The sequence below is a fragment of the Drosophila suzukii genome, chromosome 3 (assembly GCF_043229965.1).
Source record: "Drosophila suzukii chromosome 3, CBGP_Dsuzu_IsoJpt1.0, whole genome shotgun sequence".
NCBI lineage: Eukaryota > Metazoa > Arthropoda > Insecta > Diptera > Drosophilidae > Drosophila > Drosophila suzukii.
The window spans coordinates 13581029-13599657 of NC_092082.1; the positions used below are offsets into that span (position 1 = coordinate 13581029).

An 18629-nucleotide genomic window follows, 5' to 3' on the forward strand; every position below is an offset into this window, starting at 1 on the left:
AAAGCGAACCCGCATGACTGTAAACCAATTAATAAATCATTGCAAAGTAATCAATCAAAACGAGGTGCAGCCCTAAAGGACCGCACACAACAATCGACCAGTTAGCATTACAGGACACAATGGAGTCCCGGAAAATACCCAAACGCACCGCAATTTCCGAAAGCCCGCCCATCAATTTCCCCACATTCAGCCCACTTTCATCTCATTTTCCGATGCCGTCAACTGTTGCACACTGCACATGCGAATGACACACAATGACAGCGGCTAATTAAGCTATCAAAATGTACGTCGGGGACTCACCTCAGTACAGTGGTAAATCTCTTGTCAAAATGGTGATAAAAGTGGTAGAGCCCTTCATTCTACTTAAACATACTTCAATAAGTTAATTTTTAAAAATCCTTGCCAGTTAGGTCTTTAGAACTCCTCTTTAATGTGCATAAGATACATAATTATTCTAATAAAAAATTAACAACAAACAAATTTTAAAAAAAATTGCTTATGTTAAAACGATTATAAAACATACTTAATCCTATTTACACAAATATTATATTGAAGTACAATTTTCTATTAATTATGTAAAATATATGCTTTCAGTGTTTAAATAGTTGGGTGATAAAATATTGAAAGACCTGAGTTCAAATCCACCGGCGGGTAATTAAAATGTTCTTTTAAAAAACAACATAATTTTATTAAAAACATGATTAATATAGTTAAAAAACTACATTTCCATTTTAAAACGAAAAATGAATTTGCCAAATGGAATATTCCCATGGGTTCATCCAAGGACTCACCTCTGTACAGTGGAAACTCGCCGTCGCTGTGGCTGTGGCACAGCATTATGGGACTTCGGCAACGCGAGGCGGCGACCATGATGCCTGTTTTGTGGATACTCAGTTGATTATTGCTACTAGCCGATGATGTTGCTGGCGTGGCTGCTGCACTTGCTGCTGCTGCATTTGCTGCTGCTGTAGCTGCTGCATTTGCTGCCGATGTGCCCAGGGAATAGGAGCGCGATACATGACTCAAGGTGCGGCGCCTAATGGTTGCTGCATTCGCAGATGTTGCTGCTGCAGCAGTGGTTGCATTGCGATAATGATGTTGCGGTGTGGAGTACTGATTCCTGGTGGCCTGCATCTGCAGTTGCAGTTGCTGGTAGCCACCTAGCGACAGGTGGTGCTGCAGCGGTGGGTGGTGCGAGTGGTGCAAGTGTTGCTGCTGGTGCTGTTGGTGCTGCTGTTGCTGTAGCTGCTGTTGCTGCTGCAACGACTGGTGTTGCTGCTGTGCGGGTTGGTGTTGCTGGGGGGCTTGGAAGGGCGGATGCGAGTGCTGGTGCTGCAGCAACTGTCGCTGATGCTGCTGCTGCACCGCCGCCATCTGGAATTGCTGCTGCAACTGTTGCAGCAAATCGTGCTGCAGTTGCTCATTGGTCCTGCCATTGTTGTCCTTCTCCGAATTGGGGTTCTGCGGATTTGGGTTCTGCTGCTGCTTCTCCCAGGGTCCGTTGTTATCGCTGCTGTAATCCAGCTTGAGGCTGATTTTGTGTAGTCTTAGGTAATCCAAATTTAAACTAGACCATGGCGTTTAGGTCGCTGGATGTTATCTCCAGTATTTATTTATATTATTACACAAAGATTTCTACAAATCAATTTCAATATTATAAAAAATGCAGCATTGTAGAGCCCTTAATATCTTTTTTTAAGGATTATCCTATTTTAGAAAACCTATTAGAAAACCTATTAGAAAACCTATTTAGAAAACCTTTCGACAATAAAATGATACAATTACAATAAAGTTGATATAGCTATTATGTTTTAAATGAATACAAATTTTAAAACAGATTTTCAGAAGATTTAACATAACAATTAACATTATTTGTAAAAACATTTTAGGGTTCATCTGTAGAATTTTAAAACTCATCACTTATATGTCTTGTATTTATTTTTAAAGTCCTACATTTTGCCTTTATATCCTTCTCATTTATCCTATAAATCCTCTTCAAATGTCTTACAAATAATCCATCTGATTCCAGGATGATTTGTGCAAGTCAAAGATAATACGCAATGCTAACTAGACCATTGACCGCGATGTGTCAAGGTCGCTGGCAGCTTCTTAAACCCACTTTTTATATAAAAATCAGTAGAACTGCTTCGAAAAAAACAGCTGTTGTTTGGTATTATATTCTGGACCAGCCAGGAGTTATTTATTTATATTTATAAAAACACAGGGCACACTCGGACGCGGAGGATGCGAGGCATATGTATGTCACTGGAGGACCTAGTTCGAACAGGTTCTAACGGTATCTGGGCGAGAGCGAGGACTCGCGACACTCTCTCCCGGGTGAAAAGTCCCGCTTTTCCGCTTTTCCGACCAGAGACGCTGGGCCAAATTACGACGACTGATTGCGCCGAGCTTTGTTATCCTGCGGAAAAGCTGGCTGGCCATGGAGCGAAAGGCCAAAAAGCGCAATCAACCGAGAGAGTGGAAGAAAACTAGAGAGTGTTACGGAGAAAGTCTGGAGTCTGCGAGAGCCAAAAAGCACAGATAACATACAATGGATCTATCTGAACACCCATACCAAATTTTACCAGAATGAGGCACTACTTAAAGCAAATATATAGATAGTCTCCCTTTAAGATATAGAAAAATCTTAAAACTAAAGTAGGTTTAACAGAACTAGATGAAAGGTAAGCATTTTTTTGGTAATAATATTTTAAGTGTAATATTTTATCATTTAGATCTCCAATAACCTCTTATTTGGAAAATACCTATAGTACAATCTAACCTATTGTAAACATTTCAACATCAATTAAAACTTAAAAGTTTGTAAATTTCTTAGAATTGGATTTGATTTTTTTTCAGTGTAAATGAGAGTAAGAGAGAGAGGGATGCATTTGCTGCTGTTTAGAAAAGTGGCCTTTGCTTTCGCTTGCATCCCAAAAAGGAAGAAAGGAGAAAGGGGAGCATCGTATGTTTTGCCAACTCTTTTGATTCCTCTTTGCTGTTTACCGTTACTAGCCCACCCACAAGGGAGAAGAAAGGGCATGGTAAGAAGAAGCAACAACAGCCACTAAAATAAGAAGCAGAACGAAAAGTTTGGCACAGTTTTGCATCGCAGATGAGCGCACAGTGTGACCAAAGTCACATTTACATCAGCTTAGTTCAAGGTTGTACTAAAATATAACAATTCTCACTAAAAAAAATTTTTGAGGTGAATTATACAATGAATTATGAATGATACAATTTAATTATACAATTTAATAGCTTATTTAGCTTAATTTTAGCCATGAACAAATTTATTATTTTTAGAGTACTTATTCAAATGACTCATTGCTAAGAAATTTCCACCCTTTATGAAATTCCCAGTTCCCAGTTCTAGAAACTTAAACCTTTTCATTCGCGATAAGAAATTCTCTGATTACCAAGAGCATTGGCAAGAAGTTATCAAAATCATTTTAGTTGTTTATTGCAGAAAAAGGCTTTTTACAGTCTTATCAGCTTATAAGTGATAAAATTACAATGCATTAAGTAAATTATGAATTATTTTTTACTTATATCATTTTTTAGAAAAGCTTGACCAATGTACGAAACCCACATCTGTGGGTTCATTCACCCAACCATTCGACCAGATTGTGGGCGGCCAGAAGAGTGGGCGGGGCTGGGGAAAACAGCTGCTCCTGGGAAATGCAGAGTAACACTTCAAGAGCAGCCCAAACTAAAGCTTTTCTCATTTTTCCGGAGCTTTTCAGGAGACACGACTCGATTTTAAAAATAATTGCGAGAGCGTCAGCCCAGCTGAATATATGTTTTGCTTTGTTTGCCTTTGCCATAATTTATTTATACATTTGTCACTGTTTTTCGTTATTTTGATAAAGTTGTAGCCAGATAATTTCGACAGGACCCACGGGAGCCCGAAAACATAAGGATTCCAAAGGGGAATGTCGGGAAGCTGGACTCCCTTGTTTCATTTTATTTTTGTGATAAGGCTTGGATAGAGAAAGTCGATATCGTAATATAAACACGAAATAGGAGCCCAGCAAAAAGCAGCAAGCATCCCGTTGTCGAGGGAGAAAAACCAAAATGTGGATGCCATCCGCCAGGAAAACCAAAAGCCGAAGAGACCAAGGGGTATACACTGAGCGAACTAATATAAATGTTATGAAAAATGTATAACATAATTCGAACTTTTTACTCTTACGATTGAAATAATAATAATATAAGGAACACCTGGATCTGTGTTTAAGGAAAATATAATTTTATAAGGACTATACTTCTTTAAAATCTAAGAAATTGAAATCCTATTAAAGTGTTAAAATTTTTTATAAAAATCAATACAAAGTTAAAATTTCTTAACATTTTTTGGTTTTTAACGAAGGGTTATATTCTATACAACCTTTAAACATCCGAACAAAAAACTAACTGACTACATATTTTTATTATATTACATATTTTGTGAATGTATTTTACATTGGACCCAAGCACACAGGCTTATTTTAAGTAATTATTAAATTATTCATGGGTTTCTCTCAGTGCATGAAGATGTGGCATGCATAGGGGTTATAGGGGTGCCGTTTTGCTCGCGTGGGTTTTGTTGATTTTGCGTGCGCATAAAAAATCGAAGTGGGCATGGAAGCTTGGAGATTCGGAGCCGACGAGGTGAGGAATTGGGAAATGGGGTTTGGGTTTTTTTGGGGGGCAATGGGGATTGTGGATGCGACAATCTCGGCGCGTGTTTTTGGCTGCTGGAGCCGCTTGTTTCGCATTCTGCACTTCTGTGGTTGAGGGCCGACTCGTTTAGGGGCGTGTACCCCTCTTTTCGCCGAGGGGAGGGTAAAAAGGTGGCAAACAGGTTGCCAGGACTAAGGGACACTTGGTAACACGGACTCACCTGTAATATCACGATCGTAGAAATAACTGCTGGCACTGCTCTTGATGCTGATGGAATCCAGAGGAGTGGATGGCGGCTCGAAGATATCGAAGGAGTTACAGGATTCTGCCGAGGGCGTCGGAGGATCGACAATTATCCTAGCTGCTGCTGCAGACCATTTAAGTACAAAAAGAAAACCAAAAATGCAGATAATCGTAAAAAATCATATTTGGTACTTAAAAATGGTGTCAAATTTGTTACAAACTGAGAGGAAATGAGTGCAATAACGTTACTTAAAAAAATATTTCCAATTTATAAAATTATTAAATTAAATAAAAAGTTCCTTCCTAAAGTAATTTATTTTAATTAATCATTTTAATCAATATAGCTAATTTGTTTACCTTGATAAAACCACCCAATAAAACAAGTAGTATTCCAAAACTCATTCAGATAATTTATTAAAACCACCAATTTAAATATTACAAAACATTTTATAGAGATTTTTGCACCGTCTACATTTCAAAAATAGTTATATTTTTTAGCTGGAAATATTTTCAGCCTAACCAAATTAGTATTTTTTCAAAAAATATCTTCTTATTTGTAATTACTAAGTAATAATTGTATGCAGCTATTCATTTTTTGGCCAGACTTGACATTTTGTAAGACCTAAAACCAATACCTACTAAATTTCATGGAAATTAAATGGATTTCGATCTCTACAAACTTAACTCCTGCTGCCCAGCTGTCTTTTTCGTTCCGTTTCCTTGGTGTAGAGTTGCAGCTGTCGATTGACTTTGGCCACCACACTAAGTTGGCTCTTGTTGAGATATCTAAAGATCTCATCATATAGTTCATATGGGAGACCCAATAGTGATGGTTGTAGCTTCTGTTCCATCTGCATAAGTTGCTGCGATCGCATGGGCTGGAAGAGATGTTGCTTCAGTTGAAAGGAAAGTTCGTCTAGCTTCCGAAAGCGATGATATATGGGCTTGTTCTTGGCCTGGACATTCAGGACATAACGACCGATGGGCAGGCTGATGCTATAGCCAGGCTGTTTGGAGGGCGGTGCTGGCGATAGGGTGACCATTAGCTGATCCCCCAGGGTGATGGCCATAAGGCGGGATTGCAGGGCAGACACCACAGAAGCCTCCTCGGGAGCATGATGGTCCAGCAGGGTCCTCAATCGCATGGAGTAGGCTGTGTCATTGAAGCACACCACATAATTTGCAGGCTGTTCGCTCAGGAGTCGCACATTCAAAGCATGGAAACTGCTAAAAGATGGAACCGGTTCGATGAGGTGTCTTTTCTGGGCATATGTCTCCTCCTCCACGAATCCGCACTCCAAAGCCAGCAAATAAATCAGCAAATTGAGCCATTCAGCAGCTGGCATTTTCCGATTTTCCTGGTACTGCTTCAGTAGCTTTTCCATATGTTGCGGCACCGATTCCAGATTAGCATGCTCTAGGATCAAAGGATTCGGCTCCGGGCTGCTCTTCTCCGATATCAATCGCTGTTTTTTCGGCACTGTAATGAGGTTTTTTAATTTAAATTTGTACCAAATCTCCAACAAAAAAAACGGTATTAGTCAAAATATGTGTGCTTTTGGTTAAGAAAATTAAATTATTAAATTTCAGCAACTAACCTGCTTCGTGCGGATTTGGGAAGCAACAACTTAAACTGGTGGTTATATACAATACATTTTTACACTACAAAATATAGAACACAGAAATCAACTCAAAACTCGCGCTTTAATTTAAATAGATATAATTTTAAATCAAATCGAGTAAATAAACACTTGCAGCTACATAAATACGAGTCACGAAAAAGGCGGGAAAAGATAAATACAATTAAATCCAAAGTTGTATTATTGGTAATTTAATTTAAATTACGATTACGTGTTGTTTACAATCTTAACTAAAAGATTACTTTACAACATTTTCGCAACACTGTCTGTATAACAAAAAATATTGCTACAAATTTAACAAATTCTAATAGTAGAGTCTAACTAATTAAGTGTAAACTAGTTAATTTACTAAATTAATTGGTGGATACTTTTGAGGAGTATTTTTTTTTGTTTTTTAAAAATGTTTGCCAAAAAGAAAGATGTGTGATAATATTAATTGATGCCCTTTTAAATCGACTTGTGATCCACTTCCATTATTACAAGGTGCTTGTGTGAAAAATGAAATAACGATACCACCATAGAATTACAGATTAAATATTAATAGCCAAACTTATTTAAGAAAAAAGTTTAAAAAAAATGGTCAACTAAACACTAATTTTAAAAATGCATGTATGAAGATGGTATATCAAAATCTTTAATATTAAAATTTATTTTTAAATTAAAAAAAAAAGTGTGTTTTAGTGGTTTGCGGTAAATTATATGTTTAAAGCAATTTGCGACAAGGCACATAATTTAGTTCACAATAAAACAGGTTTTTCAAAATTTATTATCAAGGAAAGGGGCAAATATCTTGGTGATTCACCGATAAGTCTCGACGACTTTGCGATAAAAGTATAAGTGTTTTAATGGGAATTTTAGGTAGTAGAAATGAACAAACTTTATCAAATAAGAAAGATAATAAAAATTAATAGTGTCAGAAAAATTTTTGCTCTACATTTGCAATAATAAAATCCAAATAAATTTTTTTTGTGTTGAGCTGGATAGATTTTGATTTGCATACTGATTAAGCTAACACTTGTTTTCTGTCTGCTATGGTTTTTTATGATTTATGAATGTCTATTGTCATTTAAATATAGATTTATATTGAAATTCTATTCAAAACTGCAATTTTTGGAAAAACCAGTAACGTTTTAAGTTTGTATACAATTTAAAGAAAATGTTATATAGTTAAATTCATAAATAAACCGTAACATATTTTGTTAAAAAGTATTTCAAGCTATCCATGTTTGACAGTAGATATTACAACATTTTTAAGATACATAAAATAAGATGTTTTGTGATACTTATTAACCAAATTATGCAGGGTGAACAAGTGTTATTTGCATATTGTTTAATTTATCTAGTTGATATTTACTTTTCTGTTTTTTTGTATGATTTATTGGGCAGTGTCCGATTTGTGATAAGTGCCAAGTCATTAATAAATAGTGTAGATAATGATTAAACAGAGTGGGAAATGGGAACAGCAAGCCATTTATCAATACTTTTAAGGTGGCCTTAACTTGAGGTGTTGATGTCTAGATTAATCCTTTATTTTTCCATAACATACCTTGATCCGGAGCTTTGGTGTCCTTGGTGGTAACCACTTGTGGCTCACTTTGTTGTCGTTGTTCGCCGGATGTCGAGGGACCGGCTAGGTCCCCCCCAATTTCGGATTTCGCCTCTGACATTTTTATTATTTACTCATAAATTTTGTGCAAAGTGCTTGGATTTTAAATACTCTATCGACTGTCATTGTCTTTTTTCCAAATGACAATACGAAAATGGGGCATACTGCGTTTATGCACCGGAACTTATAGTTTTCGCAGCCCGGGAAACTTTTGTGGAAATCACACTTTTATCTTTCTTAATAGCAAATCTGCAACAGATGTGGCACTCAATCACATATATTATATATCTTATTTACGCAAATTGGCGAATTTCTAAATATCCATTGATGCATTCATCACGCAACAAAAACAACATACGACGCGTTGGCAGATAATTTCTAGAAAACTGGGTTAGTCACACACGTTATATAAGCAGTTGCAACAGGTAAAACCACATATGGTTTGTTTATTATACTTTTCGCTTTTGCAGGCGCAAAAATCACAGAATATTGTAAAATTATATTATTTTTTTGCGAACAATCAGCTGGGAAGCAGCCGCTTTGCAACACTGCCACCGCTATACAACACTTGTCGATTGCAAAACTATCGATGCCACCGGCTGTTTTTCAAGCTAGCTATTTTCAAGCTAATTGCTAAATATTTTTTTAAAATGCAAAGATAATAACAAAGATCAAACATTTTAAAAATAAAGCTTGGACAACATAAAATATTGTAGTTATTGAAATTAGTATGCATTGTTTTTTAGACTTGTACTGGAAAATAATTTATTGCTAATGTTCAAACAACAACTTGTAACTAAACTTTTATTAAATATACCTTGTACATATTAGAAATGTATTAAACTAATAGTTTAGCTAATAGTAGCTTCTTTTAGCTAGTTTCTGTTCCCGCTAGTTTCCCGCACTAAAGGTAGCCAAACAGTGCTGATTAACACCCCTTTAATTGCCGGCCAAACAAATGTTTTGTTTACATTAAATTTCAGAGAAATATATAAAAAGTCTACAAATCAATAAGGAATCATGTCCAGCAACGAGGAAAATGAGTTGTACATGGTCAAGGAGGCGCAAAGGCTTCGAAAATCAGATCCCTGTGCGGCTATGGCCTGGATAATCACGGCCAAAACTCTGTACCCCAATGCTTTCAATCTGCAGTACGAGGCTTACCTATTAGAACGCGATGGTAAAAATTACGAGGAGGCGGCCAAATGTTTCAGCGTTATGTGAGTGAAAACTATACCTTATAGTTCTTATTATTAAACTTAGCATATTTCACCCTTTTAGAGCCACCAACTTTCCGAATCAACACACAGAACTGTGGCAGGAGATCAATGCCCTAACAAATGCCCTCAGAAATGAGAGTGAGAATACGCCGGAGCACGAGTTCTATGTGAAAATGTACAAACATCTAACTCCCGAGGTCCAGCACAATATATTCATGCACACCATCAACCACAGCGCCGATAATCTGGAGCGCGTCTATATCTACATACTGATGTTTAACAAGTTCCCCAAATCGGCCCTAACTCAAGCTCCCAGATTACTGGAAATGCTGGCTGAGGGCATGAAAACCGATCCGGATCTTTATCAGAGAATTCTTGTGGAAGAGGTACTGCCTATGATCCAAAATAAGCCCCCAGAACTGTCGCCAAATCTCGCCTGTCGTCTGTATACCAGTTCCCTAGAGTATTATCTGCGTCAAATCATGGATGAATCGGATACGGCGGATGCCTGGAAGAACATCTTCAAAGTCCTGATGATCTGTGGACAAATGATGGGCTGGGAACCCTTCTTGCCCTTCAGTAAACACGTCAACCAGAATGTCTACTGGGAAAAACTGGTGGATATACTGTCTGGAAGTCCTGCGGGCAGTTCCCAGGTTTTATTCTACGCCACCACCTTGTTTATTTACTCCCTACATGGTTACATACGGAATTGCAAGTTGAGGATCGAGGATGCCGAAGTTAGCCATGTTTTGGTAGAGGGATTCATGGAATGGTCACCGGAGAGCGATGGCTCTGAAGTGCCCAGCATGGAGCCCCCCAAATTCTCCCTGACAACCGCTATAAGTCCGGAACTATCCAAGGCCTTTTTACACGCTGCCCAGTGCTGGCAGTTGCTAAATACGGATCAGTTTCAAAGGGATTTCAGTCAACTAATGCTAGCTCTGCCACTGGCCCCCTGGATCTCCAGGTTCCTCTTCGATTTGGCCATATATTTCGGCCACCGGGATGAGGCCAACAAGCTAATGGCAGACATGACCACTCAGAGCAGCCTGGTGCAAAGTCTGCAGATCCTAAGTCTTAATCTGATGCAGGGGAGCATGACTGTGAGTTATACACGCCTCATATATACACATGAACCATATTTAATAATTTTCTTTTACAGCTCCAGGGCTTTCAGTGCATTCTAAAGATCCTCTCCGAGTTGCCTGCGACCCAGGGTCAACTTTTGGAAAACATGTCGCTCAAGGGTCACCGCCACATGGTTTTCCTGCCCCTCACTAGATCCGCTTTGGTTCAGTATTGCGTGGGAGCCATCATCAGTAGACTGAGTCGAAAGGTTTATGAACCCAACTGCCCGGATCGATTGCTTGGGGATCTCTTGGTGCTCCAGCAACTAAATCTACTTAACGATGTACTGCTCACCCAACAAATCTTTAACTTGATTAAGCAGCGCAAGTCGTTCAATCTGCGCATCCTATCCACCTATATAATTGCCATTGATTTGATTGAGGAGCTCTCGCACATTTGGAACTCGCAGCAAGAGGATAACTTCGAGTTGACCAGCTCACCCATTTCCAGTGGCACACCCACAGCGACAAGTGGAGCTGGTAGCTCCCAAACCCGAAGAATTGGAACCCGCGGAGCGGACAAAGGAGCCAGGGATGAATTTAAGGCCATAACTCGCCAGCAGATTGCCCGTTGCAACGAGAATGTGATCACTTTGCTGGCGAATTTCATCAGCCAGGAAAATCTGATGCTGGCGCAACACATCTTTGGGATCAGCCAGCCCGTGGAGACTATTGTGATTAAGTGAGGAGTCAAAACGAGGTATACAAATAGTAGTTAGTAAGGGGTTTTTATATAACATACTTATCAGCTTTAAGATTATTTTCTTTGAAAGATTGAAAATGACTTTCCATAACGTTAAATAAATAGTAGAGTAAATACCGACGTTTATTTCTTCATATATACTTTTCCTTTATTCGATCAAGAGATAAGTTCACACGTCTATGTTGACTTTAAATCTTTGCTTATCAATTAACTAAATATTTGGATTCGCAATTGATAAGTTAGTCTGATGTTACATTTTGATATGTTTTTGGTTGGTTCGATGTCTGTTGTATGTTCTTTTGAAGCGTATATTTTATCAAAATGTGAATGCAACGCCTTAAACTTAAAAACTTTAAAAATACACCATTGTTATGATAAGACTAGTTTCTTGCCTTAGTAATTACAACATAGACAGCGTTTAGGTTCACTTTTGTACTAAATACAAACATATATATTGTTATTAGGAGCCTCTTCATTTTACATAACACTCGTGTGCACAATGACTTGGTAATTTGGATTCTTATCACATATCCCGAGGTGGTTGTCGTGTTTTAAACGGACTTCTGGGCTTCCGGGTTTGTCGTGGAACTCGGTGGTAGATTGGTCTTCTCAGAAGTCTCCACAAGTTCCCCATCCAGCGGCAAATGAATCCCAAAGTCGTGCTTCATGTAGGACATGAGTACATTATAAACGGCCGTGCACACATTGACGAACGTCACCCGGTATTTGGTGTCCAAATAGCGAAAGTTCAGGTACTGTGCCGCCGGCCAGGTCATCCAATCCATCAGGTAGACATATGGGAACTTGGTGATTAGCTCTTGATTTGTGGCCTCCAGGGTTTGACGCTCCAAATAGCAAATGGAATAGAAGAAAATGAGGATGCAGGCGGGCGACATAAACAACTGGTCTATCAAGATCTTCTTGAGGATATTCTGGAAAGTGCGGGCTGGCATTATCCTATCCATCCAGTTGTAGACGTAGTGATGTAGAGGTCCTTGCAGTGCACCCGCCACAAACATCCTGTACATGCGATCCGTATCGAAGCGATCCTGGTGCCGCAGTCCCCTTCTGTACTCATATTCCTGGGCAATCACATCGCCCACGACCATCAGAAGACCGGAACCCACCACGTTCGTTATGAGTAGATACTTCCCGAACATATTGCTCCACGCCGTTTTCGTCCATCGCAGAAGGATAAAACTCAGGGCTCCACCCTCCGCCTCACCCTTGCCATGGGTTAAACGAAAACCGAATTTTTGTGGACCTATTGGGTGGGTTTTCATCCGAGCCAGGGCCGTGAAATCTCTCCGGGAGTTGAGGGATCCATGGATCTTCTGGGCGAAGGGACCTGCCGGGTTCCGGAGACCGTAGCACTGGCGCAGGCAGCGAATGCTGAACATCATTCGCAGCCACTGCAATTTGGGACTACTGTAGTCCCGTGTGTTTTGATTTGACGTTACGAAAGACCCGATTGTTTTGACGTTAGACTAGCAGCTGATTGGGGGTGGCACCTTTTCGACTGACCACTTTTCTATAGAATATCTGCATTTGGGAAAATCGATAGCTGAATGTGGTTACTATTTGAAAATGTTTTTTTAAACTATATTCCTTATCTTTTTAAAAATGTGTTTTCCTAAATATGTTGCTTATCCATTCTTACATTCCACTTGTAAAAATAGTTGTTTCTTTAGTTTTTAAATTACATCTCAGAAAAAAATACCTATGATAAATAATTTTTGAATAAGAATAAAGATAAAAATTGTACAAATATTTTTAGTATCTGTATATATTTATAGAAACTTTCAGGAACAAAACCATTTGCTTGAGTAAAAACTATTTTTTATGTTTTGGAATAGCTATGCTTTATATATGAAAGTAGTACGATATACATGCAACTGGCCAGATTGATAAAGACCACGCGATAGAGGAACTTGAAATAGCGAAAGTTCAGGAACTGCAGACCCGGCCAAATGCAACAGTCCAACATCCATGTGAAAAGGAACTTTTCGGAGAGCTCAGCATTGCATTCCATGATGGTTTTTCCCTCCAGGAGACTGCTGAGGTAAAAGACCAAGAAGATGTAGGCGGGCGACATGATCAGCTGATCGGCGAGGATCTTATGAAGGATACCCCATCGATTGGTGCCTGGTAAAACCCTATCCAACAGCAGATAGAAACTGTGCTGGACAGGTCCTATCACCAAACCCGTAACCATCATGCTTCCTGAGCGGGAATAGTCAAAGGCCTTTTTTTCGCCCAAACTTTCGTATTGCTGAGCCCCCGCATCTCCGATGGCGAGAAGTATTCCCGATCCCACTGTATTTGTTACTATTAAGTATTTCCCGAACACTTTCGACCGGAATCTTGTGCTCGAGGGAATTTGGGAATTAGTAGAGTAAAAGCTCACGGCCTGATATCCCATCCTTAGCGGATTGGACAAGCGAGTCCGGTAAAACATCGTTGTCCCATCTGATCTGATTCGATCCCAAACATCAATGGAAACCGGACTGGTTCACTTTTAAATGTGCGATTCGAGTTCAAAACATATATTTCCTATCATTTTGACATAAGAGGACCAGGTATATCGATCGACTTTACGATTTTGGATAATAGGTTCATTTATAAAAGATATGAATTAAACATTTTATTTAGTGTTTTACAGATATCCTTAATGCAGTTTCATTTTCCAACGCAATTCGATGGCGGGTTGCAGTCTGGAGGCTTGTTTGCTACCATTGCGATTACTTAGAATTGGCCAAGAATTATTTTAATTTTGTTTGCGCTAACTTTACAAAATAAACTTACCTAAAATCAAGAAAAAGTTTCCAACGCCCATAATGCTAGCTTTCGAATGTAATTGTTCCTACTTAAAACAAAGCTTTTATAGAAAATGAAATACCGTAAAAAGTTGCATTAAAAATACGTAACAAATCGATTTTATAAATTAAATAATTACCAAATGGCAGTAACATGTCAGATGTCTGAATATCGGATAAATTTTCTAAGGCAGAATAACCTAATTTTCATAATTGTAATTGATGTTTTCTAGAATTGCTTAATTTAAATTAACAACAATATGTAACTATAAATTTTATATACATATGTACATACATACTTTTACAGCTTAGATAAAAGTCGTCTTTATTTGAAAACTTATTACTCAAAGAGAGAAAGCCGTTTGATAATTAAAAAATTTAATTTAATTTGTAATTCGGAAATTTAGTAAAAGAAAATATGTTGAAAAACAACGAAGCTATAAGTTTGTCTTTTTGTTTTCATAATCATTTTCAGATCGTTCCTATGGCGGCTATATGGTATATTCGTTTTATTTTTATAAAATGAAGTTCTGAAATCCTAACAGTTGGATAATTATTGGATAAGGCTTCTATAACATTTGTATGAATTTAATTGAATAATGGTTATAGAGTATTCATGAATGGTTTTGAGTGTCAGCCTGTCTGGTAAAGGCTTATGAACAAATATTTTGTAACTAAGTATGATATGCCAAAATTTATTCTGAAGTTCCCATAACAGTTTCATGTTCTTGTTTTAATTGGATGTTATAGGCGTACATTTTTCATGATGAAAACAGAAGTGCACATTACGGAACAAAAAACTCTTTATTTGTTTTTATAAAGACGGTGCTTCTTTGGGATAGGCAAGCAATCAGGTCCCCCATTCAAACGGCATGATGATGTCATCATGATCACTAAGAATTTAAAAACAAGTATTTAAATTTGCTTGCAGTAATTATTAGAAAAAACTTTTACCTAAAATGCAGAAGAAGCTAGGAATGACCATGTTTTCTAAGGGTTGATATGTTTGCTACTTAACACAAAGCCTTATATAGAAAATTCGAGACTGGTAAATGTTCCACTAAATATGCCTATCCAATCGATTTTATATCGAATTAAATAAATATTTCAAAATATTGAAATTTTAACAAGGCTATGTGTTAAGTAATTGAGCAACACTTTTTGTACTTCTTTGTTATATAAATTATGAATTTAATAAAATTTTATTGACGAAGAATAAAAGTTATTATAATTTAAAGAATTATGAAAATTTAACTCTTTCCCAAATAAGAAATATAAAAACGAAAGCTAAAAATATGACCTTTCAAAACTCGCACATTTTACAGCCCTGATTGATGTCAATCGATAACCTTGAGATTTTTGAAAAAGACAAGCTGCGGTCACTCTGCTCTGCCTATCGTTTTTTCGGTTTTGCTTTGCTCCGCCTTTCGCGTTATTTTTAGCCGCCTTTTTTCGCCGAAAATCTTTTTTTTCGTGGCTAAGAATTTCGGAATTTCTACAAAATTCGACCGGTTGGTAAATCACCAACACACGCAACTATTTAAGGTTAGGACCGGCGCAAAAAAATGACTGAAACCTTGTGTCAAAATAGTTTTTTTTTTCCAGGTGACATCAACGCCATCCGGTTTTCCGGGTGATTAATTTTTGGGAGTCTTGAGACCCACGCAGCGTTATTGAAATGAGGCTGCTCTACGCGTTTCTTCTGATTTTGGCCGTACGTTTGGCGTCCGTTTTCGTGGTCCAAACTTATTACGTTCCGGATGAGTATTGGCAGAGTCTGGAGGTGGCCCACAAACTGACCTTTGGGTGAGTTCCATTTCGAGGACTGCGGTCCAATTCCTGGTCTTTATCTTTCTGGATTTGGTTCAGTTTCGACGAAAAGTTTAAAATTCTTTACTTAGACACTTCTTAAATGGTTTGGTTATTCTTTTCATTCATGAACAGGCATTAATATTAATATCCATAGAACAGGGTCTTTAAAGATGTCTTTAATACAAATATCACAGAAGACAAAAAAAAAGGTTGTTACAATCTAAGCTATATTTATTTTGATGGCTCTACTAAAACTAATTAGTTTGAAGTAATTACTTCTAAAAAATATAGTCATAGATATATTTTTTCAAACAAACTTAGTAAATTCTAAAATATTCTTGCCCATTAGGACGAGAAAATGAGTATAAGCTCCTTAAAATTATACAATTCATGAATGAAAATCGAACCAATTCTTAGAAAAGAAACCAGAAACTTATATTTCTAGTATCTCCTTGACCTAACCCACATTTTTACTATTTTCAGCTATGGCTACCTGACTTGGGAGTGGGTTCAGGGCATTCGCAGCTATGTGTATCCCCTGCTGATTGCCGGACTGTACAAAATCCTGGCCCTCCTGCAACTGGATAGTGCTCAACTTCTTGTAGTGCTGCCCAGAGTTCTACAGGCCTTACTATCAGCCTACTCCGATTATCGCTTCTTTGTGTGGACTGGCAAGCGAAAGTGGGCTCTGTTTTTGATCCTGGTTCCCTGGTTCTGGTTCTACACAGGCTCCCGAACTCTGGCCAATACTTTGGAGGCCTCTCTGACCACAATTGCCTTGAGCTACTTCCCGTGGTATACTGAATCAACTGGCTATCTGTGGCCAGCTGCCATTTGCTGCTTCCTAAGACCCACTGCGGCGGTGATTTGGCTTCCATTGTCCCTGTACCATCTGCGCAAGAGTCGCCAGAATGTACTGGAGCTGATCCTCAAGCGATTTGTGCTTATTGGGTGAGATTGTTGCTTATATAGTGTATCAAAACATCGGTATTTTAACACCCCTCTTAATAATTCAGTTTACTTGTTGCTGGACTCGGAATTGCCATCGATACCTACTGGCATGGTCAGTTGATAGTGACCCCGTACGAGTTCCTCAAGTACAACATCTTTAACAACATCGGCAGCTTCTATGGATCACATCCTTGGCACTGGTACTTCACCGTGGGATTACCCACAGTTCTGGGAATCAACACCTTGCCCTTCATCTTTGGCGTAATCGAAACTGTGAGGAAGTCGAGCAAGTATCCAGTCAGCAAACAGCTCTTGATTACCATCTTTCTGACTCTGGTGGTTCTGAGTGCCGTGGAACACAAGGAGTTCCGCTTTGTGTCCTCGCTGTTGCCCCTCTGTTTGTATGTCATCACGGATGTCTTATCCCGCTGGAGTTATAGAGCCTCACGCACCATGTTGTGGACCACTGCCTTGGTGATCCTAGTGGGCAATGTCCTGCCTGCCTGGTATTTGAGCACAGTACACCAGAAGGGACCTATTGATCTGATGCCCAAGTTGAGGGAGATTGCCCAGGAATACCGGGATGAACGCGAACATCAAGCGAATATTCTCTTCCTGATGCCATGCCATTCTACTCCGTATTACAGGTGACAGGCTCTTGACTTAAATACTAATACAAATTGCTTACAATTGAATTGTCCTTAGCCACATCCACCAAAATGTCACCATGAGGTTCTTAACCTGTGAACCAAATCTGGAGAAGAAGGAGCAGTATAAGGACGAGGCCGATCGCTTTTTTGAGGACCCCGTGCACTGGATTAACTCCCATATACCTGTGCATCCACTCACCGCTTTGCCCACACATGTGGTTCTGTTCGATCCGCTGGCCGAGAACATCAGCGTCTTCCTCCGCAACTACCGGCTGCTCCATCGCATCGAGCACGCAGAGGTAATCCGGTTGGAGGGCTCGCAAGCTCTGGTGGACGAGTGGTCGCAAGCACTGGGCGCCCAGTCACCTAATCTCGCCTCTTTATTGCAGCACCGCCAATCGCGCACAGGTCGTTCCATTTTGGTTTACCAGCGCTTGAAAAAGGGCGAGGAGAATGCATTTAATCGTGGTCCGGATGAAGAACAGCAGGAGCCGGATGTCCACGATCATCCGCCGCTGGAAGATCTCCCTTTGGACAATGAGAACCTGTTCAATTAGATGCTAGAGCAAAAGAAACGAAGCCCACCACACCTCAGACCTCCGTTTAAAAGCAAGAAGCAATGACACTCTAATATTAACTTAAAAATACAAAAGGTATATTTTGTATAAATTTTTGGCCTTAGCAAGAGTTTTTAAAACGTTGTCGCCCGAGGAGAACAAAAAATCGAAAGAAATCCATTGATATTCGTAGGCGCATTTTATGTACTTTGTGCTAGTTGATAATGTGTAAGCCATCGGAGTATTTAGACTCTTACGGTCTAACGAGAGGCAATATATTTTACGTAGTCGATACACCACTTGACCTGTCCTTTCTTTAATTTCTCTAAATAAAGGTTCAGTTGAGTGAATAAATGATTATTTTAAATTTGAAATTCTGCCGTTGGTTAACGGTCGTTGTTAGGGATAAAAAGAAGAGGTAATTTTATCAAAAATACTACATGAGGAGTATACAATTTTAATTTATAGATATGTATATCAAGCGGCTGTTGAAAATGCAGCGTTACAATGCAAACTTTTTTTGTATAATATAAATAAATAAATTTTTTTGTCATTTTGGATAATTAGAGTTTCGGAACACATGGATTTCGAAAATAAAAATTTAGGTGTTTGCAATTTTTCTGGATAGACAAAAAA

General features: G+C 38.7%; 5 protein-coding genes across 11 annotated transcripts in view; 2 read left to right on the forward strand and 3 right to left on the reverse strand.

Annotated features, from left to right (window-relative positions):
* The window catches only part of LOC108011801 (protein nutcracker), a 108270-nt gene extending 99549 nt beyond the window's left edge, over positions 1-8721 (reverse strand). For 2 of the 6 annotated variants that reach the window (XM_036815967.3, XM_036815965.3), the window contains exon 1: positions 792-1389. In XM_036815967.3, the coding sequence (XP_036671862.3) occupies positions 792-1374 (583 nt within the window). In that variant the 5' untranslated portion in view covers positions 1375-1389. Of the gene's footprint in view, positions 1-791; positions 1390-4885; positions 5033-5540; positions 6389-8094 lie in introns of those variants that run through there. The other 4 variants (XM_065865046.2, XM_036815969.3, XM_070996550.1 and 1 more) reach the window with 4 other exon arrangements.
* Positions 8722-9088: 367 nt separating this feature from the next.
* On the forward strand, positions 9089-11667 carry IntS10 (integrator complex subunit 10). Its single transcript, XM_036815639.3, has 3 exons — positions 9089-9374; positions 9436-10480; positions 10540-11667. The coding sequence occupies exons 1-3, from the start codon at positions 9175-9177 to the stop codon at positions 11188-11190; spliced, it is 1896 nt and encodes a 631-aa protein (XP_036671534.2). The 5' UTR covers positions 9089-9174; the 3' UTR covers positions 11191-11667.
* On the reverse strand, positions 11493-12708 carry LOC108011837 (mpv17-like protein 2). The gene has a single exon (XM_017077075.4). It carries the CDS (start codon positions 12608-12610, stop codon positions 11759-11761), a length of 852 nt encoding a protein of 283 aa, XP_016932564.4. The 5' UTR covers positions 12611-12708; the 3' UTR covers positions 11493-11758.
* Positions 12709-13045: 337 nt separating this feature from the next.
* On the reverse strand, positions 13046-14206 carry LOC108011804 (mpv17-like protein 2). Its single transcript, XM_070996437.1, has 2 exons — positions 14013-14206; positions 13046-13951 (listed from the first exon to the last, which is right to left on the reverse strand). Exon 2 carries the CDS (start codon positions 13663-13665, stop codon positions 13048-13050), a length of 618 nt encoding a protein of 205 aa, XP_070852538.1. The 5' UTR covers positions 13666-13951; positions 14013-14206; the 3' UTR covers positions 13046-13047.
* Positions 14207-15407: 1201 nt separating this feature from the next.
* PIG-B (phosphatidylinositol glycan anchor biosynthesis class B) lies at positions 15408-18347 on the forward strand. Of its 2 annotated transcripts, XM_017077071.4 has the most exons (6): positions 15409-15568; positions 15629-15829; positions 16319-16786; positions 16852-17433; positions 17492-17735; positions 17826-18347. In XM_017077071.4, exons 2-6 carry the CDS (start codon positions 15702-15704, stop codon positions 17991-17993), a joined length of 1590 nt encoding a protein of 529 aa, XP_016932560.4. In that variant the 5' UTR covers positions 15409-15568; positions 15629-15701; the 3' UTR covers positions 17994-18347. The 2 variants fall into 2 exon arrangements, with proteins under 2 accessions (XP_016932559.4, XP_016932560.4); XM_017077070.4 differs by having other exon boundaries at positions 15408-15568; positions 17492-18347.
* Positions 18348-18629: the final 282 nt, after the last annotated feature.

What these genes read in the sequence shown, in the direction of transcription:
- LOC108011804 (XM_070996437.1), bottom strand. Translation starts at nt 13,665, where the DNA reads ATGTTTTACCGGACTCGCTTGTCCAATCCGCTAAGGATGGGATATCAG.
- PIG-B (XM_017077070.4), top strand. Translation starts at nt 15,702, where the DNA reads ATGAGGCTGCTCTACGCGTTTCTTCTGATTTTGGCCGTACGTTTGGCG. An exon ending in GCCCACAAACTGACCTTTGG is followed by an intron (nt 15,830 to 16,318) that starts GTGAGTTCCATT and finishes TACTATTTTCAG; the next exon opens with CTATGGCTACCTGACTTGGG. An exon ending in CATTCTACTCCGTATTACAG is followed by an intron (nt 17,434 to 17,491) that starts GTGACAGGCTCT and finishes AATTGTCCTTAG; the next exon opens with CCACATCCACCAAAATGTCA.
- LOC108011837 (XM_017077075.4), bottom strand. Translation starts at nt 12,610, where the DNA reads ATGATGTTCAGCATTCGCTGCCTGCGCCAGTGCTACGGTCTCCGGAAC.
- IntS10 (XM_036815639.3), top strand. Translation starts at nt 9,175, where the DNA reads ATGTCCAGCAACGAGGAAAATGAGTTGTACATGGTCAAGGAGGCGCAA. An exon ending in GCCAAATGTTTCAGCGTTAT is followed by an intron (nt 9,375 to 9,435) that starts GTGAGTGAAAAC and finishes TCACCCTTTTAG; the next exon opens with AGCCACCAACTTTCCGAATC. An exon ending in TGATGCAGGGGAGCATGACT is followed by an intron (nt 10,481 to 10,539) that starts GTGAGTTATACA and finishes TTTCTTTTACAG; the next exon opens with CTCCAGGGCTTTCAGTGCAT.